We start from the raw sequence: 25,351 nt of genomic DNA, 5'->3' as shown, positions 1-25,351 counted from the left end.
AAAAGAAAAACGTTCGTTATTCATTCCATAATCAAATCTAAATTCAGAACCACATATTTCAAAATTAAATTCAATAAATCAGTTATTATTGAAAGTTATTATTTATTGACTATTTTAAATATAGAAAAACAAACTCTATATGTTTGTGGTGATTATTAGGGTCGTCGGCCAAGAAGAGTTCTATTATGAAAGCCGTAGATCAAGAAGATTTGTGTTATTAAAGCTGTCGGTCAAGAAGATTTTTGCTATCAAAGCCGTAGATCAAGAAGATTTCTGTTATCAAAACCGTCGATCAAGAAGATTTCTGTTATCAAAACCGTCGATCAAGAAGATTTCTGTTATAAAAAGCCGCCGATTAAGAAAATTTCTCTCATCAAAGCCGTCGGTCAAGAAGATTTCTGTTATAATAGCCGCCGATTACGAAGAGTTCTCTTACCAAAGCCGTCGGTCAAGAAGATTTCTGTTACAAAAGCCGCCGATTAAGAAGAGTTCTGTTATTAAAGCCGTCGGTCAAGAAGATTTCTCTTATCAAAGCCGTTGGTCAAGAAGAGTTCTGTTTGCATTTATGAATGGTCGTTTGATCATTTTCATTTTTATTTAAAAAACAAAATCATTTACTATTTCATTCTATAATTAAACCTTCATTCAAGAACATGTATTAATAGAAAATTCAGAATCAATTTCAGTAGAATTAGTTATTGTTGTGAAGTTATTAATTGAGTGATTATAAAAAATGGGAAGATAATTCCTATATTTTTGGTGGATTAGCTCAATTGATTTCACATCTCATCGATGATATAGAAACCTAAGAATGGCAAAAACTAAAAAAATTCAATATTCTTTAAATTGCATTCCCAGAAACTTAAAATGTTTAGTTAAAATATTATACGTATCCAAATATAAATTTCAAGGAATGCACGTTCCTAAATATGAATTTTAAAGAATATAGGTAACATGTATCCTCATATTTAATGCAATTTTAAATGACCCCTAAAGAGAACGACCAAAATGTCAAATAATCCAGTCTTACTTAGCTCTAACTCTTAACTCAATTCAGATATTATTCTTATTATAATAAGTACCTTTTATTAATGAAGATTTAGCCATGAGGATAGGAGAATAAATCAGCAGAAAAGTTTAGATAAAATTAGTTAAGTACAGTTTATTAACCGAGAACGTATGCATGTCGTTACACATTTAAAGGTAAGCGATGTACACATCTGTGAAATTACATGAGATGGCAGCAGGTCGATCGAGCGCAATATGTATTCTCTCCGCTATACAATTGTTAATATTGTTTTTATGTACAGGCCATTGAGAACAGGAGAATGGAACGTTTACGATCATACTTTTTCACTACTAGTACACGCAGTTGCTCGTTGCAAACAATTACGTATCAACCCAATAAATGCATGTTACAATGCACTTCCAACGTTCTTACGTGCATTCTTATTATCGAGTAAAAAATAGTTACGTATATTCAATGAAGTTTTCCTGTTTATTCTTAAATGTAAAATACAAAACCTTACGTCATTAAATTGCAAATTATAGTATCATAATTTTCTTATTTTCTTATTTTTCCGGAAATCGCAGCTTAATTTTTAACTTTAATTTATCTTAATTTTTCGCTTATTTTCGTGTTAGTTATTTCGTGAATTCAAGTACTCGAACTTATAGAAATGTGTAATGAATTTTTTTACAATGGTTTCTTTGAAGATCTTTAAAATAATTTTACTGATTAAATATACAAAGTCCATACAAATTATAAAACTAATATAAATTATTAAGAAAATAATAATTGCAAAGGGTGGAATGCTGAATTAAAATGGCCAAACTTTAATCATTAAATGAAGATTGTAATTATAGCTAAAGTTTATTAAAAATTAACAGTTTATGCTAGTTGATAAATTCTTTTTTTCAGGAAACATATGGTAACATGTATTTATCAGGTCCAACGGGATTCCTCAAAGAATATTTCCTGTCGCCAGATTCGAGACGAGTTAATCTCCACGCTTATATTTATTATCGCAGTATTGTATACAATACACGCTAATTTATTGCATACAATAATTGATTCCGCAATTTTCGTCCATTGTAATACTGATCTGTTGCTTCAACGTTTTCACCCACAAACGGATGAGACGAAGTAACGTGCGATTATGGTTTTAAGATCCGACTGGATTCATGGCGAGTTGATCATCCAAACTTGAGGCAGGAGAAAGCTGGCGATCATGATGTATAACCTGCTCAATTTTTCATGGTGATTTGCTCGCGCTGCATTCCACTGGTCATGGTGAACTGCTGCTTGCTTTTCACCTGTGAAATATAATTAAATATTTATTATAACAAACTAATCATATGTATATTATGAGTGATATGTGATACGAGGAATATTGTAACTATTTTATTGTAGAGTCACAGAAAGATAATTTAAAATTTTTGTTTCTGTTATTTGAGTCCTATTTATTTGTTGTTATCTTCATTTTCTATGGACGTCAATTATTAACTATATGTGAATTTATTTATTCTGCTTTAAATATTAATATAACCTAACTTATCTTGGTCCATAATTTTATCACTTAAATATGTTTGGTTGCAGTTAGGTTAAATTAGATTTAGTTCAAAGATCGAGTTTGATCAAGAGTAAACAGATTTGCATAATAAATGCATCAAGTTAGGTTAGGTTTGAAGATGGAACCTCAAGATTAGAATAATGAAATTATATAGCAGGTGAGGTTAGGTTTAAAGATGGAACCTCAAGATTAGAATGATAAAATTGTATATTAGGTAAGGTTAGGTTTGAAGATGGATCTAAATAAACAGGTTAGAATGATAAAATTATATATATACCAGGTAAGGTTAGGTTTGAAAATGAATCAAAAATATATAAATACGAATTATGGAATCAAATGTTACATTATAAACATATACTTCAATCATTTTCATTAGCTTCAATCATATCATCAATGTATTGTTAAAGTATCAATTAAAATATTGATAATTTATCAATAATCAATAGCAGCATTATCTAACGTCGTTTCATTTAAAAAGTTTAATAATATTTTCTAACATGAAATATTGTTCTGTTTGTTCATATGTGTTCACAACGAAATACATCTTTATATGTGTTTACATATGTGGATAATAAAATACATATTCATGCGTGTTTATATATGTTCATAATAAGATACATATTTATACATGTTTACATATGTTCATAATAAATTACATGTTTATACATATTTATGATGAAATGTTTTTATATGTTTATAATAAAATACATATTTACACATATATGTATGTTTATAACATGATACATGTTCATATAAAAATAATCATGCAAGTTTATAACAAAAATTGAACGACAAAAGATCGTAATTTGTCAGAATAATTAATAATCGTATAAACGAATCATTCGATATGATTTTAGCTTTAATTTGGCACCATTCCATCTCGAATAACGTTTAAATATCAAAATGAAATAACAGTTGAGTTTGTGCTGCATTCCAATATTTATCAGAAACAACAGATTTAATAAACACGCATTTCGTGCTGGCAAACACATCAAAATTTCGATAAACGTGTACTGTAAATACGGAATTATTGGTAAACCAATTATATAGAAGCTACTTCAACTATTTTACACAATTTGTTTCACGTTACGTTAATATTATTTTTAATATATCGTACACGGTTAAAATGCAAGCTTGTAACTCTGGTAACATTTCTACGAAATAAAATTCATTTTTCGTAGACAGTAATTAATGCGACGCAACGTTTCATTGAACGTTTTTTGGAATTTTCAAGTTAAAACAAATTTATGATTAATTTGTTGGAAAAGTTGTGATACGTGTAACATCTGTATTTGTATGTTTAAACTTTTCAAATGAAAAATGTACAAATGTGGGAATTTAAGAAATGGGATACTTGGGAGTTTTTTAGTTTACGTGTTTGAACTTTTGGAAAGTAGACATTTTGGAATTTTGGAAGTACAAGGATATTTCGGAATCGAAAATTTGAAAACATGAAAACTTGAAAAATTAAAGAATTGAAAACTTGAAAACTTGAAAACTTGCAAACTTGCAAACTTGTAAACTTGAAAACTCGAAAACTCGAAAACGCGAAAACTTGAAAAATTGAAAACTTGCAAACTTGAAAACTCGAAAACTCGAAAACTTGAAAACTTGGAAACTTGAAAAATTGAAAACTTGCAAACTTGAAGACTTGAAGACTTGAAAACTTGAAAACTTGAAAACTTGAAAACCTGAAAACTTGAAAACTCGAAAACTTGAAAACTTGGAAACTTGAAAAATTGAAAACTTGCAAACTTGAAGACTTGAAAACTTGAAAACTTAAAAACTTGAAAATCTGAAAACTTGAAAACTCGAAAACTTGAAAACTTAAAAAATTGGTGAACTAAAACTTTGAAATCTTGAAAACTTGAAAAACAGAAATCTAAAAATTTTGAAACGTGGAACAATAAAAATTGAAAATTTTGTTAACAATTTTTGTCGGAATAGATTTGACTCGTATCTAATAACTTCGACATCACTAAATCCCCGTTCTATTGTCCACTCTTCCTTGTTTCCAACACTTCATATTTTTTTTACTACAAAGTGTTACGATAATGGACAATAACATTTTGTCACCACATGTGTTTAATTGAATTTACCATTCAAAACGTGAATATGCACTGCGGCAGTACTGAATTGGCTCACTGAGCACGAGTATTCACCACTGTCAGTCTTTTTTGCCTGTTCGATGTACAGCTTGGTCACCAGATCTTCGTTCGACCTGAAAAATCAGTAGCCATGTTACACATTGGACGTACGATACGGATTTCAATAGATATTTCCCGCGAAAAAGCGCAAACGTTTGCAACCCTCCAACCGTGTAACATCCGAAAAATTGATCTAAACGATTAGGTTGAATTCCATGAATAAATCAACGTGCGAAATTTTTACGTATTTAACATTCGGTATATAAATTTATATCTCGTTTTATGCGACAAGTTTTTTAAAAGGAAATTGTAATTTTTAGGGATGGTGGGTTTCAATGAACTAATTAATTCAATACATTACTTCATTAATATATTTAATAGATTAATTAATAATTATGATAATTCTATTTTGATTAATGAGGAATAATTAACAATTTCTTTATTGAAGGCTTTCTTTATGCATTTATTTTTATCAGGTAAATAAGTATATTTTTTGTTAATTAATTATTATATACATTATGCATAATTATGTATTATGTATATTACGTATAATAATTATTAATAATTATCTTTATATTTGAAATTTTTAAGTCTACTCGAAATCTGTCATTTTTGAAATTTAGAATTTTTTTATCAATTTTGAAAAGTGACATAAAAGAATATTTTTAGTATATTTTAAAAATCACCAAATTCTGAATTTCTAAATTTTTCTAGATTTCTAAATTCTCATATTCTCACATCCTCAAATCCTTAAGTGTTCAAATTCCACAAATGTTAAATTTTGGAATCTCTTGAAATTTGTAAATTCTCACATTCTCATATTCTCAAGTCTTCAAATGTTCAAATTTTCCAATTGTCAAATTTATGAAATCCGAATTTCAATCATCAAACTCTTAAATTTCCAAATTTTAAAATTCTGAAATTCTGAAATTCTGAAATTCTGAAATTCTGAAATTCTGAAATTCTGAAATTCTGAAATTCTGAAATTCTGAAATTCTGAAATTCTGAAATTCTGAAATTCTGAAATTCTAAAATTCTAAAATTCTAAAATTCTAAAATTCTAAAGTTCTAAAATTCCCAAATTCTGAAGTTCTGAAATCTCACATTCCCCAAAACCTAAGATTTCTAAATCCTCCAAATACAAAATATCTAAACACAAAATCCCAAAAATTCAAAATATCCACACGTTCAAAATCGACATACAATCTTAACTGTACCATTAAGGGTAAAATTAACCCCCTTTCCAACTACGTCACTGTACCCAATAATATTCTCGCCCTCTACGAAATATATATCTCATCATTTCATACTTGATTCTGACAAAACCACAAAGTATTATAACTAAATTAATTCTCTGAGAAAATAACGATAAGAATATATTTGCACAAAAGTGTTTACAGTAAGGTCTCTGATTTCTGTATTCGAAACATGGATTCGTATTAAATTGTATGAATCTTGCCGGGGTTCGGTATTGTCTATTAAATCGAAACGGTTTCTGTAAACACTACGGATCCTGACTAGAATTGGACAGACAGTATTATAACATATCTAACAAGGCGCCATTGTGGTCTCATCCAGTAATTTGGATGCTGTTGAGGTAAGCTGAATCAGATCGAAATCCCCGTAAGGCAAGTTAGTTAGGAGTAAGTAAGGATAATCATAATATACATTCCGTATTTCTGTCTTCGAGTTTTGCTAAAATAACATCAAACATTATGTTTCTTACCTCGTTAAATATTGAGTTGTTATTGGAACTATTTTTAGTTTGCTTTGGAGGAGACACGTATTTATACAGAATTAATTGTAATAACTTGATCATATGATCATATGATAATTCAATACACGTAAGATTTATAATGTTTATTTCTAAATTTTTTAATTTCAATAACATTCTTATTGTAATTTTCAGAGTTTTAGAATTTAGATATTTAAATGTATTGATTTCAAAATGGGAAATTGCAAAATATATAGATAATGTTATTGTCGAATTTCCAAACTTGAAATCTGGAAGTTATTAAACTCTTCCATTTAAAATTCTTAAAAGTCTTTAACTTCTTAAGTTTTCAAATGGTCAAATACAATAATTCTGAAAATTTTTAATAATCTAATTGGTAAATTTCTGAATCTTTCAAATTTCCTAAATTTTCATAATCCTACATCTTTAAATATTCAAATGGTCTAACACATTATGTGTCAAATTTCTTAACCCTAATTCTCAAAATCACTAAATCTGACATTACTAAGTTCGCAAGTCTTAAATTAAAAAATTTTTAAATTCCCAAATTTCCAATTTTCTAAATCTACATATTCCCAAATTTTTGAATTTACAGATTTTTAAATTTCTAAATTCTTAAATTCTTAATTACTCAAATCATAAAAACTTCAATTTTTCTAATTGCCAAGTACTGGAACCCCTCATCTTTAAATTCTTAACTACCTGAGATCCAAGACTGGAAATTTTTGAGTTTCCAACTGAATCCCTAAATCCCCAAACCTCAAATTCTCATATTTCATAATTCTCAAATTCTCAAATTCTCAAATTCTCAAATTCTCAAATTCTCAAATTCTCAAATTCTCAAATTCGCAAATTCTCAAATTCTCAAATTCTCAAATTCTCAAATTCCCAAATTCTAAAATAACCCAAATACCCAAATTCACAAATTCTAAAATAACCCAAATACCCAAATTCCCAAGTACTTAAACTCTCAAATACTCAAATACCTAAATTCCCAAATCCCTGAATTTCCAAATCTTATATTCTAAAATCCCAAAATTACCAAATTTCATATTCCCAAATTCCCAAATTCCCAAATTCCCAAATTCTCAAATTCCCAAATTCCCAAATTTCCAAATTCTCAAATCTCCAAATCCTCAAATTTCCAAATCCCCACATCTCCAAATCACCACATCTTCAAATCCCCATATCTCCAAATCCTCATATCTCCAAATCCCCATATCTCCAAATCCCCATATCTCCAAATCCCCATATCTCCAAATCCCCATATCTCCAAATCCTCAAATTTCCAAATCCCCATATTTCCAAATCCTCAAATTTCCAAATCCCCATATCTCCAAATCCCCATATCTCCAAATCCCCATATCTCCAAATCCCCATATCTCCAAATCCCCATATCTCCAAATCCCTATATCTCTAAATCCTCATATCGCCAAATCCCTAAGTCCTGAAATCCCCAAATTCCCTAATCTCCAACTCCCCAAATCCCAAAACCAAAAATCCCAAGATCCCAAAATCCCAAAATCCTCAAAATCCTCAAATCCCGAAATCCCTAAATCGCTAAATCCTCAAATCCTCAAATCCCCAAATCCCCAAATCCCCAAATCTTCAATCCACAAATCTCCCTACCTTCAAAAGACACTCCAACCCAACATCCCCAATTACGGCAATATACCGCGACGCAACAGTAAATAAAACCAGGCGTACATCCCCCATTACGACATCTGTCGAAAGAGCAGCAAACGACAATGTATGTACACACGCGGACGAGCGAAAGTACCGAATCGAAATAGAAGCGGCGGTCGTAAAGGCATTGAACGTTTCACAGGAATGCCTCAAGGGAGATTAAACGGTTCGCTCGTTATCCAGAAAGCGTGTAGTCGACGTAGCGGAGAGCTTTCATCGGATGGTATAAAGCTCACCGGTACGCGTACACAATTGAACATCGATAAAAGAAACGTAAATCGGAACGTGGCCTATCTATCGTAGTTCTCGTTCTGTCGCTACGTATGCTCACCCATTAATGTGATAAACGTTCACGTGATCCGGCAACGTTTCGCCATTTTTCCTCCAGACGGGATGCGGTATCTTCGAGTCGGGACAAGATGGCCGCGCGACACATGCCAACTCGATACCGCTACCAGTTTTGTAATAACGGTCTCGCAACTCGTGTCTGGCCTCGTCCACGATCCTGATATCCGGAGCTGGAAAGGAAGGATAAATTTTCATCTTGCTGCAATTTGTTTCTACTGCAATATCGATCTCTGATCTTTTTATCTAATTGATTGCTACGCAAGAATAAACCTATCGTAGTGAACCCATGATTTGGCGCGTGATGGACCAAAAGTAAAAGAAGCTCTATCCCTCATGTGAACACTTTTAATTACATTTTGATAAATGAGAATAATAATGACAATAATAATTGCTGAATACAATTCATGTAATCTCACTCTTGAGACGTTGGCCGAGTGTTTGTTTTTTACCTAATAGCCTATTAATAGTGTGACTGTGAGAGTCAATTGTCTACTATATGTGTAGGAGTTCATTTTTGTGTTTTGACCAATTGAAGGCAAGGTTCTTTTAAATATCTGGGTCAGCCTCTTCACGTGCCAACTCCATTTATTTATTTTACTAAATATTATCTGTAAAATCATAATTATTTATAGTTAGTCTAATTCAAACAGTATCTCTTAAATATTATTTCTGAAATTGTAATTATTGTGCTTAATATCATTTATTAAATGTCATTTATTTATTAGCTAAATATTATTTATAAAGTCATAATTATTTAGTTACAATTAGTTTAATTCAAACAGTATTCATCACTAATCCAAAGCATCGTAAAATCAATTAACCAGCGACACTGCCGTTTTTTCCCAACTACCGTTTGAAAAATCAGGTGAAAATCAGAACGACGATTGTACGTGACACGAAACGCGATCCCATTGTATGTAGTACAAAATGCTTTAGTCCATGGGGTCCCGCAAGATTTCCGCAGGGTAATTGAATCTTTCACGGGATTGAAACTCGTTTCGAGCACGCCGCGAACCGCAAATCAGTTTATGCGATTTATTTGCGAGCGGCAGCGTTAGATACGCGCGCGGATTTTAAAAGCCGGGTCGTTTGACAAAGCCATCGGTTCGTTATCGATAATGCCAACGATGAACGCCGTTATTGTCCGTTAAACGGGTTCGATTCGACGCATTTGTATCGGAAATGTGAAACGTGAACGAGAAATTTGAGATTCAACGGGAAAATTATTAACTTATTTTCGAGCTTTGAGCTGTCGTTTAACAAAACCTTTTGACGCGGTTTGCAATCATTTCTGAACTAAACTGTTCAATTTCAGTTATCAATTGTTTAATATTTCGTGAAATTGGGGAATTATGGCTTCATTAAATTAGATCGTGTATCAAATGAATTTTGATGGAGACTGTGACGTAAAATTGCAGAGTTATGTTATAGGGAATATTGAAATAAAATACGAAAATTAGAAAGCTTATTCAGCTGATGTTAATTATATAATAATCTTTGATATTGTATTTTAAAAATTTTGTTATTAATTATTAAAAAGTTTTAATAATTTTGGTAGCTGAGAACAAATTCTTACTTCTTGTTAATAATTTCTATATTTAAATTTTTGTTATATTGTATTATAGTTTTTGTTATAATACAATATTATAATTTTTGTCATAATAAAATATTATAATTTATGTCATAATAACATATTATAATTTTTGTCATGTTACAATGTTATAATTTTTGTCATAATACGATATTATCATTTTTGTCATGATACAATGTTATAATTTTTGTCATAATACGATATTATAATTTATGTCATAATAACATATTATAATTTTTGTCATAATAAAATATTATAATTTTTGTCATGATACAATGTTATAATTTCAGTCATAACACGATATTATAATTTATGTCATAATACAATGTTATAGTTTCTGTTATAATACCCTACTATAATTTTTGTCATAATAAAATATTATAATCTATGTCATAATAACATATTATAATTTTTGTCATGATACAATGTTATAATTTCAGTCATAACACGATATTATAATTTTTGTCATAATGCATTGTTATAGTTTATAATACTCTACTATAATTTTTGTCATAATAAAATATTATAATTTATGTCATAATACAATATCATAATTTTCGTCATAATACAATATCACAACTTTCCTCACAATACCCTATTACAGTTTTCCTCATAATACCCCATTACACTTTTCGTCATAATACAATGTCATAGTTTTCCTCATAACTCCAGTGTTCATTAAAATGTCGACAATTTACGTTCACATTCAGAACAGAAGGCATTGTCCAATTGAGCCGAAAATTCGTTCACGAGAGCTATATGCGGGCAAGTTTTCAACAGTACTACTATTCGATAAAAGGGGAACGAAATGGTTCACCGCTCCACTATACTGAAGAGTCAGCTCCAACTTTGTGTTCAACCCTTGTCCGTCTATTTTTGAATTTGTACGTTCATTCGTACATGTGTACCAGATTTTGGCTTTTTGATTCACCTTTGCCTTATCAAATTTGGGTAACTAGTTTACTGAATAGTTCAAGTAAAACTGCTATTACCTACTTTTGTTATTAAGGGAGGACATTTTGATGTGATCAAATGGCCAGTGATCACTGGTCAGTTAATATTAATATTAGTTAGTTATGAATTATTAGAATGAGTTAAAGTTAACTAGTGGTAAAGAAGAATGTTGGATGATGTTTGAAGATATTGGAATAATTTATGCAATATCAGGAATTGGATTTTTAGGATTTATTGTTTGAACCCATCATATATTCACAGTTGGTGTAGATACTATTGTGATGAATTATATTATGTTAAACACCTTACTAAATTTTTAGTCATGAATGATCATCATACATTTATTTTAAGATCTCTGAGTAGTTAGTTCTATTAAGAACCCACTAAATATTCGTATTTATACAATTTCTAAATTTAGGACATTTAAGTGGGTAGTCTTATTAAGAACCCCACTAAATTTTCATACTTATGCATTTCCAAATTTAGGACATTTAGGTCGTTAGTTCCACAAAAAATTCACTAAATTTCACTACAAATTACCATTAAATCTTCACATTAACAATGAACCATAGACATACGTATACCATTCATATATGTAATACCTGAAAGGAAATATATTCCATAATACAACAGAAATGTCAAGTCTTCCTCAAACGAAAGTTACAAGAGTGAACCTCACAAGAATGAAGTTGAAGTCAAGTTGAAGTTCAACGTGAAAAGTACAGAAACTATCTTGAAGAAGATATATGTAGTAAGACATAGGACACAATTCACAACGTAATTTCATTAACACGTTCAAAATGGCGTGGACCACTAGTAGTTCACAGGAACTGCATTCTTCTGGCAGTGTGAACCACCAGTTGTTCATAGGCATTGCATTCTTCTGGCAGTGTGGACCACATATGTGAGAAACACGTGGTGTTTCACATATGCTTCTAATTATATAAGCAGTGATCATTATTATTTCTACGATTATTAGCAGTGATTCAAAGAGGAAGAATAAATAAATTTTCTGTAATAAACTAAACGTAATTTAATAATGATAACAAATAATGATCCAAATATTGCAAGATGACTCCAAAAGATTGCGTCGGGTTGAACATATTAAAGTGACAGGTTTAATTCCAAAAAAATTGTCTATGTTAAACTAAACATAAGTTAATAACGATAATAAATAATGATCCAAGTGTTGCAAGATGACTCCAAAAAATTGTGGCCGGTTGAATATATTGAAGTGATAGGTTTAATTCAGTTAATTATTGATTCCTAGGCTTTGTAAATGGATCCTCCTGACGCGATTACCTGTTTCCCAAGCAAATCGCTCCACAGGCGTTGACAACGATAAAAGCGCTCTGGGAATCATCTTATTGTGCCCTTGCAATGCTATCGATCGAGGAGCTTTACCGTGGGAGCTTGCTTCGTTGCGCCCTAATTGAACACGAGCTTGGTCGACGCCATGTGGCAAGAGTGATTGATATCGTATGCGAAGTAACACGACCGCCTGCGGCGTCTTCCGTTTTGAACAACTCCGTGATCACAGCGATCGATGTGTAACGATCGATATTACAAAAAGGCGAACTATTTTTACTTTGCTTCGAATTGTTTTCATGTTTAGATCCTCATTCTAAGATTCTTTTATTACCAGTTCTCTGCTGTGAACGTAAAAGTGAAATTCCTTGGAAATGAGGATTTTATCGGACTGGCGTTATTACTTAGGGAAGCATTTTTATTTTCTTGTTATTACGTGCTAGATTCACTTTTAGAGGAGTCGTCTTTATAATTCTCGTTTTAGGGATTCTTATATTCTTATGTTCCTATATTCCAAAATTCCAAAATTCCAAAATTCCAAAATTCCAAAATTCCAAAATTCCACAATTCCAAAATTCCAAAATTCCAAAATTCCAAAATTCCAAAATTCCAAAATTCCAAAATTCCACAATTCCAAAATTCCAAAATTCCAAAATTCCAAAGTTCCAAAATTTCAAAATACCAAAATTCCAAAATTCCAAATCTCCAAAATTCCAAATCTCCAAAATTCCAAATCTCCAAAATTCTAAATCTCCAAAATTCCAAATCTCCAAAATTCCAAATCTCCAAAATTCCAAATCTCCAAAATTCCAAATCGCCAGAATTCCAAATCTCCAGAATTCCAAATCTCCAGAATTCCAAATCTCCAGAATTCCAAATCTTCAGAATTTCAAATCTCCAAAATTCCAAATCTCCAATATTCCAAATCTTCAAAATTCCAAATTTCCCAAATTCCAAATTTCCCAAATTCCAAATTTCCCAAATTCCAAATTTCCCAAATTCCAAATTTCCCAAATTCCAAATTTCCCAAATTCCAAATTTCCCAAATTCCAAATTTCCAAAAATTCCTAAATTTATAAATCTCCAAATTTCCAGAGATTCAAATCTCAACTCATATCATACTGAGTCATATTTCTCCTAATGAAATAAACCACGATTCCCAATTAATTTTCAAATAACAGTGAAATTGTTAAGGGGTTGCACCGATACTAAAACAAGAACCGTCAACTCTGTCGAGGATTTATTAGAAACTGAACTGGAACTTGCAAGTTGATAATAGAAGCATTGATACCTAGACTGACGTATAGATCTTCGATCGTATTGAGGTTATGCCAATATTATACAATTTGTAGTTATTCGCAATATTATATTATTAGAAACCAGAGTCAAATTGTACCGTAATATATTCGATCAAAAATAATATTAACCTAAGTTTGCACCACATTCAAAATAATTATCTAATACTAAAACATACATATAAACATCCATTACTAAAATTTTTAAGGAATTTAAATTATTTTCACTATAGATTGCTTCTACATAAAAATATATTAAGTTTTATTGTTATCTTCATTTTTGAAAAGATGAACATTATCTAACTTGAGATATTATCTAAGATATGACATGATGTCAGACATAACCTTAGATGTAACCTCACTTTCAAAATAAATATCCAATACCGTTAATCAAATTTTCTTCTCCAAACTTTCATTACCAAAATATTAAGGAATTTCAATTATTTTCACTATAGATTGCTTCTACATAAAAATATCAAATCAAGTTTTGTTGTTACCTTCATCTTTTCAAGACTTGCCCCATTTTCAAAATAAACTTATATGTAACCAAAGAAAACTACTAGTGGGAGTAAAGAAGGCTTGCGGAGGAACAAAAGATCTTTCCTAACCTAACTATAATTTTACAAAAACTGATTTATCCGAAGCTAAAAGGGTACACATATCGTAACAAATATCTACTCGTATATTTTACTCCTTTATTTTGCAAGTTAACTCGTATAATTCTTTTCTCGTAGTTTGGTAGAACGAATAGATCAAGATCCTTCAACCGATACCCAAGGATTGAATGTTTTCCGTGTTTTCTGCATTTTGTTTTGTCGAGTTTGAGATAGGAGGGTCCTCGGAGAGGGTGGGTTAGGTCGTGGCGAGCGCACGTGTTCGGGGGTCGCTCCGCGATAAATTACAATTTTTGGTGGGAAAAGTGGTTTAAGTGAGATAAATAATGTTGTGAAGTGAGGGGAGACTGTGGGGGAAGTGGGCGGTGAAATTTTGTGAAAATCGGAAGTGGAATAGTGAAGTTATAAATAAAAAACGAAATTTCGGTAATGGCGACCTCCACGCGACGCGAGGAAAAGCATGGGGTGCAAACCCATGAGTAATCGAAAGCGAGGAAACGAGTGTTCGGACCGACCGCGGAATAAAATAAATATGTGCGCGACTTAAATACGATTATTTATATATCGCGAGTGAAATAGTGCAATTTAAGGGTGAAAGCTGCCCTCGAAGAAGGACTTGCGTGAACACGTGGTCGTGCGACATGTAGAAGTTGCGATAGAAAGTCGTAGAATTTAGATTAATTAATTATAATGCAAATGTCATTAGGGATTTAGAGTGCGGGAAAGGGCGAATGAGGCATACTGAATGCATGCGGTGATTAGTTTTGGCTATTTTGTATTTTCTTGATAGTAAATAAATAATGGCGTCGGTCAAGCATGCTTCGATATATCGTACGAACACGTGGGCATCTCCGCGCGAGGGAAAGCGCAGAGCGTAAAGGCCGGTTCGCAAACATCCAGCATGGCCGGGGAAGGGTCGCTACAGGCGCATGGAGAGCGGCCCTTAAGGACGAAGCCTAAAGGCGAAGCGAAGGCACGCGGCAACAAGTAAGATGGCGGAGGAAGGATTGCCGCAAGCGCTTGGAGAGCTGCCTTCAGGGACGAAGCCTATGGGCGAAGCGGAGGCACGCGGCAACAAGCAAGATGGCGGAGACATGGCGCGTTTTTCAAATGGTAAGCGGATTGGCTGAAGCAAGAAGACAGGGAGGAGGAAAAGAGGAAGAGGCGAGACGACACGGAACAAAGTGAAGGAAGGAAGAAATAAATTAATTAATTAATTAATTGATTAATAAATGAAGTGAAGTGAATGAGATTAATAATAATAATAATAATAATAATAATAATAATATTAATTAGTTCATAATTAACAAATAAATTATTATAAATAGTGAAGTGATTAGTAGGTTAATAAATTAATAAATAATAAATAATAAATAATTAACAGATAGGCAACTAACTCGGTGTAGTGTTAGGAAAGTGTTGTGAGAGTGCAGTGAAGTGCTAGGAGTGTTGCGGGTACAGGGGAATATACGTGACCACGTGCGCGAGTGCAGAAGAACAGTGCAAAGCGGGAAAATGACGGAAAAGTGCTGGAAGAACTGTGGAAAACGCTCCAGCACTCTGGAAACTCCGAAGACACAACGATGTTGGAGAAAAGGGGCCGCACTGAGAATAACCAGAATATCCAGCATGGCGAGGGAAGGAACGCTGCGAACACTTGGAGAGCGGCCCTGAAGGGTGAAGCAAAAGGATGCAGCAACAAGCAAGACGGCGGAGGCACGGCGCGCTTTTCAAACGGCAAGAGGAGGGGAAGAAGTAAGAGGACAGCGAGAGGGAGAAGAGGTAACGGCAAGAGGAGGGAAAGAAGCAAGAGGACAGCGAGAAGGAGAAGAGGAAGAGCAGGAGCAGAAGAAGCGGCGAAACAAAAATAGAAACGACCGATCAAACGACTCAAACCCGCAAGGGAGGAAACCGGTGTCAGCCTGGTCATAGCACCATTAGGGGGCACAAAACGGTGACCGACTGAGCGGGGGAGAGGAGGGAGAGAGGTCAAATTGAACCAAACACCCTTCCGATCAACTGCTGATCCAGCAAGGAACCCAGTCGTCAGCCTGGTCATGGCACCATTAGGGGGCGACAATGGGGACCAAGTGGGATCGGCGGAAGAGAAGAAGGAGAAAACAAGACACGATCGATCGAACGACTCAAACCTGCAAAGGAGGAAACCGGTGTCAGCCTGGTCATAGCACCATTAGGGGGCACAAAACGGTGACCAACGGAGCGGGGGAGAGGAGGGAGAGAGATTAAACTGAGCAGAGGATCCTTCTAATCAACTGCTGATTCAATTAGGGACCCAGTCGTCAGCCTGGTCATAGCACCATTAGGGGGCGACAATGGGGACCGAGTGGGATCGGCGGGAGAGAAGAAGGAGAAAACAAGACATGGTCGATCGAACGACTCAAACTTGCAAAGGAGGAAACCGGTGTCAGCCTGGTCATAGCACCATTAGGGGGCACAAAACGGGGACCGACTGAGCGGGGGAGAGGAGGGAGAGAGGTCAAATTGAACCAAACACCCTTCCGATCAACTGCTGATCCAGTAAGGAACCCAGTCGTCAGCCTGGTCATGGCACCATTAGGGGGCGACAATGGGGACCGAGTGGGATTGGCGGGAGAGAAGAAGGAGAAAACATGAGACACGATCGATCGAACTACTCAAACTTGCAAAGGAGGAAACCGGTGTCAGCCTGGTCATAGCACCATTAGGGGGCACAAAACGGGGACCGACTGAGCGGGGGAGAGGAGGGAGAGAGGTCAAATTGAACCAAACACCCTTCCGATCAACTGCTGATCCAACAAGGAACCCAGTCGTCAGCCTGGTCATAGCACCATTAGGGGGCGACAATGGGGACCGAGGGGATCGGCGGGAGAGAAGAAGGAGGAAACATAAGGAAATTTGGCTGGCGCCTAAACGGCGACAACAAATGAAAGCAGCAACAATGGCGGGCAGCGCTATGAGCGACCCGAAGGCTTGGCAGACTTTTTGATCGGAAAGTACTGGAACGAGGAACTTGAACGTCAGCCTGGTCACAGCACCATTAGGGGACGGATTGAGAACCGAGGGAAAGTGCTGGAAGAGAGAAAAGAAATAAATACCGAGAGCAATGGGCTCATGTAGCGTTGTGGAGAAAGACTGGGGCGAAGTAGGAACAAAAGGGCTTATTACATATTTATCTATCTGCTGTTATTTACATACTTTATTACTTCATTAGGTCTAACAGCGACGGTATTAGTATTGATGACGCACACAGGGAATCGTATATGAACAAATAGGGGAGCAGGAAAGAAACAGCGCGGGGGGGGGGGGGGGGGCGAAACAGAGGCAAGATTAGAAACAAATAGCGTTAATTAGGCATAGGGAAGGAAAGATTGTAAAGCGCGGAGATATCAACCTATTAATCGACGACCGAGGGGGCGGGGGCGGAAATACGGAAACGAAATATGAGCGACAGGCAACACGCAGGGGATAGGCAGTAGAAAATAGACTACAGATCGGCACTTAGGTGGGAAATGGTGGAGGAGGTCGCGGTTTTACCGTATGTTCGAGCCCACCGGGAGGCGGTGCCGAGGGGGCGTTACAAGGTCAGCTGGAGGTCAGCGCATTTTGCCCGGGAGCCTCCCCTAGATCTTGACGCAGCCCCTAGGGCCAAAACCCTTTGGTTGAGAGCATCCAGTCTCCACACATGGAACACACGCGAGGGGGGGGAGGGGGTGGGGAGGGGGGGGGGGGGGTAGTCTTTCTTCCACAACTGCGAGCGATGGCCTAGACCAGGTACACTATGCCCCATCCGGTAAGGAAGCCTGGCGGGTTGCCGCCAACCCCCGCGTAGCGGGGGCGGGAGACAGTTTTAGTGAGTAGGCCGTGGAAACCGCCCCTCTTCTAGGGGCGCCGGAAGCGGGAGTCTCACACTATCTGGGCTATCTTCCCAGGTGTCCGTTACTGGATTTCTGTCTTCCTTAAACAAAAAAAAAAAAAAAAAAAAAAAGATAGGAGGGTCCTCCGGCATTTCGTGAGGCGCGCCACTTTAGAGCCTCTATTCATGCAGAGATAAAAATCGCTAAAGCGACGAAGGTGGGCTTGATAGCATACATTTTTGCATATCACCTGCGTTCCTTGGAGAACGACATTTTTGGCTTTTCATCGTGCTTTGGATCTTGAGGAATAATGTATGACTTCGAATTGAAACTCATGAATGGTATAATATAATGTTCAAACGATCGATTTTATTAATTAATTTTGTCATGATTTGACAGATTTTTTGAATTAATTTCGCGTATCATAATCTGACTTTTGTATATTGGTTTTTTGTATTATACTGTGGAAGATTTTATAAATTAATTTTACATATATTTTTATAAATTTTATATATCATAATTTAATAGATTTTACAAATTAATTTTGTATATCATAATCTGATAAATTCTCTACATTAATTTTATGCATTGCGATGGGGTACATTTTGTAAATTAATTTTATGTATTATACTGTGGTAGATTTTATTAAATCATTTAATATATCATAATTTATAGATTTTATACAATAATGTAATTCATAATTTGATAGATTTTACAAATTAAATTTGTGTATCTGACAGACTTTAACATATAAACTGAAAAATATTATAAATTAATTTTGTACATCACAACCAGATAAATTTTACAAATTAATTTTATGCATTACAACCCAGAAGATTTTATCACTCAAGTTTATTTATTACAATAAGATTTTACAAATTAATTTTATATTTCATGCAAAGTGACAAGAATAATAAAAATGATGAAACTAACAGAATAATAAAATAATAAACAGTAGGAAATGATCAATCTTTTTCTCAGATCTCAATCTTCTGTGCAGATCTCGTGTTACGTCGCCATTGCAAATGAAACTTAAAAAGTGAGCGAAGTTGGTATCCAAAAATCGGTGCAGTTGATGAAAAATCCTCTGTGCTAGACCTTGTTCATTCCGTATTCGAATGAAAGGCAGGTACCGACGGTGTCGATAATGCTTCAGCTTTACGAATTTAATTCCGCCTAACGAGCACGCGGAAACACGTGAAATCCCTGGTGGTCCGATACAAAGGAGGCCTCGATCCAATGTATTGACCCGGCTTTCAACAAAACTGCCCGACAAATACACTCGAGTTCCCGTTGCGCCCTTTCCCCTCCTCCAAGCTTCTCAATTAAGCTTTTATTATCCGGCTCATAAGTGACCGAATAACTTCGAATCTTGGCCAGGTCGAAGCGGTGGCTCGAAAAACCGAGGACGGCCATCTTCTAATTAAAGGAATACTTTCCGGCTGCCGATAGCTACGAATGAAATAGAGAAAGAATAGTGATGGAACAAAGGAACGAAAAGGAAGGACCACTTGGCTGAAGAAGAGGAGAAAAGGACAGCGAGGAGGAAGTGGCCAAATGAACGTGGAGGATGAAAATACTGTGTCGGGCTTAAGATTCCATCAAGTCCGACGAAACGAGGACTTTCCGTTCGGTAGCTCGCTGAAAAGTTCTGCTACTTTTAACTGGATTAAACGGAACTTCCGTATCGTCCTCTCACGAAACGACCGACAACTGTTACTGAGATGTAATAGTAATGTCGTTATGATCACCAAAGGAATGTGATGGTGTTGCTGCGGTAGGAGGCAAAGTTGCCTTCCCTAGAGAAGATATATTGAAGGTACAACAGCTTCTCTGGGGGAAAATATGGAAGGTGTAAGGGTTTCATAGTGGTTGATTTTTTACTTATGGGGATTTGGAAATTTGGGAATGGGGAAATTTAGAAAAGTGGATATTTGAATGGGTGGGAGTTTGGATGCTCCGAAATTTGGGGATTTGGGGATTTAGGGATTTGGGGATTTGGGGATTTGGAGATTTGGGGATTTGGAGATTTGGGGATTTGGAGATTTGGGGATTTGGGGATTTGGGGATTTGGGGATTTGGGGATTTGTGGATTTGGGGATTTGAGAATTAGAGGATTTAGAAATTTGCAAATTTGAAATTTTGGAATTTTGGAAATTTGGAAATTTGGAATTTTGGAAATTTGGAATTTTAGAAATTTGGAATTTTGGAAATTTGGAATTTTGGAAATTTGGAATTTTGGAAATTTGGAATTTTGGAAATTTGGAATTTTGGAAATTTGGAATTTTGGAAATTTGGAATTTTGGAAATTTGGAATTTTGGAAATTTGGAATTTTGGAAATTTGGAATTTTGGAAATTTGGAATTTTGGAAATTTGGAATTTTGGAAATTTGGAAATTTGGAAATTTGGAAATTTGGAATTTTGGAATTTTGGAAATTTGCAAATTTGAAATTCTGGAATTTTGAAAATTTGGAAATTTGGAATTTTGGAATTTTGGAAATTTGGAATTTTGGAATTTTGGAATTTTGGAAATTTGGAAATTTGGAAGTTTGGAATTTTGGAATTTTGGAAATTTGGAATTTTGGAAATTTGGAATTTTGAAAATTTTGAAAATTGGAAATTTGGTAATTTAGAAATTTAGAAATTTGAAAATTTGAAAATTTGAAAATTTGAAAATTTAGAAATTTGGAATTTTGGAAATTCGCAAATTTGTCAATTCACTCTCCAATTCATAATAATACTTCTCGCCACAACTTTCAAATTTTCATATTTCAATCAAAACTACCAATACCTCCCAAAACGCAATTAAATATGTCAAATAAAATCAGAGGTGTCTTTCGCTCTAATCAGCACGTTTATAAAATTTAACCTAAGTTGTTTGATTGAATACCTGCGAGCCATAAACTCAGTTAAACAGATGCTTTGTACCCGAAATTTCCCACACAACTACGTATTTGATTTGTTCAGTCTAAGCAGAGAACACGTACCGAATGCAAGTGACGAAGTTGAGAAAGTTTCATAAATCTGTCGCATAAGCCGATTCCGTTCCCTCGTTTCGCTGTTTCGTGGCAAGTGAATCCGTTTGTGTCTGCATCTTCATAGGATTTATGCGACGATTGGTACAGAGTGAAACGTATGGATTGCCTTTATGGTGTATTTTCTATGTATTGTTCAGCTTTTCACGCAGACGGAAAACGCGGAAGGGAAATCTGAAGCACGTTTCATCGAGTGGAAAACCTATATCCGTTTGTCCTACCGCTTTATAAGAAAACGAGGATGTTATCGTTAAATTAAATTTCAAATTGGTTGATCGATAACTGGTCAGTTTCAACTGTTAACACTTTTTCGTGCGCGGAAAAATCGGTATTTTACGATGTTTAAGAAAAGTAAATGGGTCATAATGTACCAGTAAAATTTCTTTTACAAAATGAGTTTTGCTTTTGTTTCTATTGTATGTTTACGTACAATGCTTCTTCAACCGCTGTAAATATAAAAACAATGAGAATAGTTTCATTTAAAAATAGTGAACCTACAAGCTTTCAAGAAGACTATTATGTTTTGATTCTTTGCGTATCGCAGCATTTTTATAAATAAATGTACATATCTGTAAAATTAACGAAAATGATTCAGAAAGCAACAAGAAACTGATGTTTCATTTAAAAATATGAATCTAACCTTGAAACCTTCAAAAAGTACCTACTTTCAAAAGAACTATGTTAACACTCTTCTAATCCTGTGTATATCATATCATTTTTATAAGTAAACAATTCCCATATCAGTCAAACTAATCAAAATGATTGAAGAGACCAAAATAGTCCACTATAAATAGTAGCAACAATTGAAAAAGTGAATAGAGCGTCGGAAAGAGCGTATGTGTTATTGGCTGCTCGATAAATGTCCGCCTCCATAGCCCCTGCAGCGGGCGGTTACCGAGCAGACATCATATGTGTACTTATCGTATTTACACGTATTTGATATTACTTATATTGTAGAATTTTAATACGTAACAAAATACATGTTTATAGTTGATATCAACATATGTATGCATATATGCATAACAGCACATATGTCGTTGATATTAATACACATATGTGTTATAACATGTGTTATAACAAAACACATATACATATCGTTGATAATAATACACATATATGTTATAACATGTGTTATAACAAAACACATATACATATCGTTGATATTAATACACATATGTGTTATAACATGTGTTATAACAAAACACATATACATATCATTGATATTATTACATAACACACCCATACATATTATTGATATCAATACATAACACAAATCTATGTATCTGTAATATCAATACACAAATAAATTGTACCTCTCAGTAGAATATAATCAAACAGAGCTGCATATTTGCATAAATATCGGAAGTACACAAATCAAATTAATGAGCCAAAATAAAGACGGTCTCGTGTTTTATAAACAGCAGCCCGTCTCGTTAAGTTCCCATTCTCGTCTCGATTCTCCTATTAACCGACAGAATAACAATTTTTCCAGGATCCAAGTGATGCCCGGTGAATTAAAGATCAACCCGGTCTGACGTTAACGAGAATTTAAAATAGGCCATCTCGAGTGTCCGCTGAAAGTTTCGTAGGGAGGGCGATCTGTAAACTCAGTCGCGAAGGGAAAATAGCAATTTGAAGCAGACAACCGGTTCAATGGAAGAGAGTTCCGGTTGTGTTGGAACATCTAAATGCAACCCCGATACGCCTCGATCGAGCATTTTCTGATGGAGAAAGGGAGAACCGATAATTCGGTCACAAAGAAGGTCTTTATTAAATGGCGGCGGAAAAAGCCGCGTGCGTACAATTAATCACTTTTTATCGTTCAATCTTCTTCGATGCTGCTTTATCAATATTCTTATAAATTAGCTCTATATTGCTATAAAAAATTTCAGCTTATGAAAGCTGTTTTGGTATGAGAAGTTTTTTTAGTTGAGGTCCTTAGTCGTTTTGGGTTATAATTTTTAGTTTGGTAATTTTTACTTTATTTTTTGAATACTTATTTGTAATACCGAGCTTGTAAAAATTACTGTTTCTATGTTTATTATTGTTACATTTATTAAATTATATTATGTATTATTTATATATGTGTTATATGTATATTATTTTATTACTCATGCGATGACTTCTGAGGGTTGGAACATTTTACAACATTAAAAGAAGTATGCAAACAAAGAAATATTTACTTATAATACTAATTTACATTTCTTGAAAGAGTTCAAAAATTTTTCTTTAACTAAAACCTTGCAACAATTCATGTACGTTTTATTTATTAACAGTAATTGATTATTTTTTAAAAACAGTATTTTAGAACAAAAACTAATTGTACCAAAAATACAGTAAAGTTTAAAACTTGAGAGATAAACTTAAATTAATAACACAGAAGAACAATAAAAGCAATTTGTTGAATGTTCATTTATTATGTCACCACAAAAAAGAGAAACATATCGGTAAATTGCTTTTGCTATTAGTTTAAGTAGGTTGTTTACTGTTAGGTTGTTGAATGCGCGGAAAATTCAGCAAACAGCAATTACCCGGAACAATTTATCGAAGCAATTCAGTGAAGAACAGTTCTTTGAAATTTAGTTTAACTAAAAAAACTGTTTACTAAATACAATTCACAGAAAAACAATTGTTCACAATTTGTCAGAAGTTCTTTCTAGATACGCTTTTAGTTTACTGAATTTTTGTATCAAGAATGTTCTTGTAAAAAAGAAGCATGGCAGTTTTTATGGGTATTATGCTAATGTCGTAACCTAATTAACCTAATTCGTTGCATTGTTACAGAGTGCACTATGAATATACTTATTAAGAATATTATTTTAATAGTAATATTAAGAACATTACTTTAATACCGATATTAAGAATGTTATTTTAATATTTTTATTAAAAAGAAACAAATCAATTTTTGTACAGAATGTTATGATTTTTACTTTTAACCTAACCTAACCACCGTAATCTATTGCAGTGTTATGCAGTATATTATGAATTTTCTTGTAGCAAACATTATTTTAATATTTTTATTAAAAAAGAAACAAGTCAATTTTTATATAGAATCTTGTGATTTTTATTTTCATATAATCTTTATGTTGTATATGAGTCATATTACTATTTTAAGGTAACATATTATCAAACATAACCTCACTTAATGTAAAAAAATAACATAACCTATTGCACCATGACTTTATACAAATCTGATTTATTATAGGCATTTATAAATGAAGTGATTCTTTTGCAATTTTCAATAAATTTAAGGAAAATAATATTTAATAATTTTGACTGGACACGATTTATGAATTATTACACAATTATATCAAATTTTCGTTAAATTATACTTCCGATAAATCGCTTTAATGAATTATGCAAGAAATCAGGCACTACGAAGAAGAACAATTTCACAAATTTTGCATTTGAGTGAAAAATAATTTTACAAATTTTAAATTCGAAAGAGAACTACTTTTATAAAATATGCACTCGAGAGGAAAGTAGTTTTACAAATTTTACATTCAAATGAAAAATATTTCAAAAATTTTGCATTAGAATGAAAAATAGTTTTACAAATTTTGCATTCGAGTGAACAATAATTTTCCCAACTCTGCATTCAAATGGAAAATAATTTTACAAATGAACACTATTTAAAAATAGTTTTACATGCATTCCAATGAAAAATACTTTCCCAAACATTTCATTCACATAAACTATTTACAAACATAAACTGGGATTATAATTTGAAGAATTTAGACAATTCAAAAATAACAAGAAACTTGCTCGAATGTAATAAAAATTTATAAACGATAAAAAATAATAAAAATTCAGAAATGATAAAAAATAATAAGAATTCAGAAATAATAAAAAATATAAAATTGTTCAAATTGCCATCAAAATTAATTTAACACAAATTCCGTAATATATTTCCTCACGCTACAATAAAATCTTCAAAGGGCAGAAAATCATGAAATATCGAACAAGAAAGAACAGCGCATTATTGAGCCCCAGGAGTTCCAGCATTTGATTTGAGAAATATTCGGACAGAACGTGTCTGAAGTGGCCATTTGCCGGAGTTTCTCCCTTATTATATCGTCGAAGGGGAAAATAAAGGAACCGGGCAATCTCGTACTGCGTCCAATTGCAAATTCTTGTATAAATACGTCCCAAAGCGGTATAAAATTAACGCGCACCCCCTGCTCTTGCAGCGTTTCCGTTTCTCCGCTTC

The 25,351-nt window shown here is 33.7% G+C and overlaps 1 protein-coding gene across 2 annotated transcripts in view; it reads right to left on the bottom strand.

Annotated features, from left to right (window-relative positions):
• Positions 1–1,142: 1,142 nt before the first annotated feature.
• Positions 1,143–25,351, bottom strand: part of LOC100884038 (zwei Ig domain protein zig-8) — a 168,134-nt gene continuing 143,925 nt past the window's right edge. For both annotated transcript variants that reach the window (XM_003705637.3, XM_076540877.1), the window contains exons 5-7: positions 8,473–8,659; positions 4,673–4,794; positions 1,143–2,316 (exon numbers count right to left, since the gene is read on the bottom strand). In XM_003705637.3, coding sequence (XP_003705685.1) covers positions 2,183–2,316; positions 4,673–4,794; positions 8,473–8,659 — 443 coding nt within the window. In that variant the 3' untranslated portion in view covers positions 1,143–2,182. The remainder of the gene's footprint in view (positions 2,317–4,672; positions 4,795–8,472; positions 8,660–25,351) is intronic.

The sequence above is a fragment of the Megachile rotundata genome, chromosome 2 (genome assembly GCF_050947335.1).
Source record: "Megachile rotundata isolate GNS110a chromosome 2, iyMegRotu1, whole genome shotgun sequence".
In the NCBI taxonomy this organism is placed as follows: Eukaryota; Metazoa; Arthropoda; class Insecta; order Hymenoptera; family Megachilidae; genus Megachile; species Megachile rotundata.
Note: the sequence above shows the minus strand (reverse complement) of the source record. Positions and strands in the feature narration are given on the sequence as shown.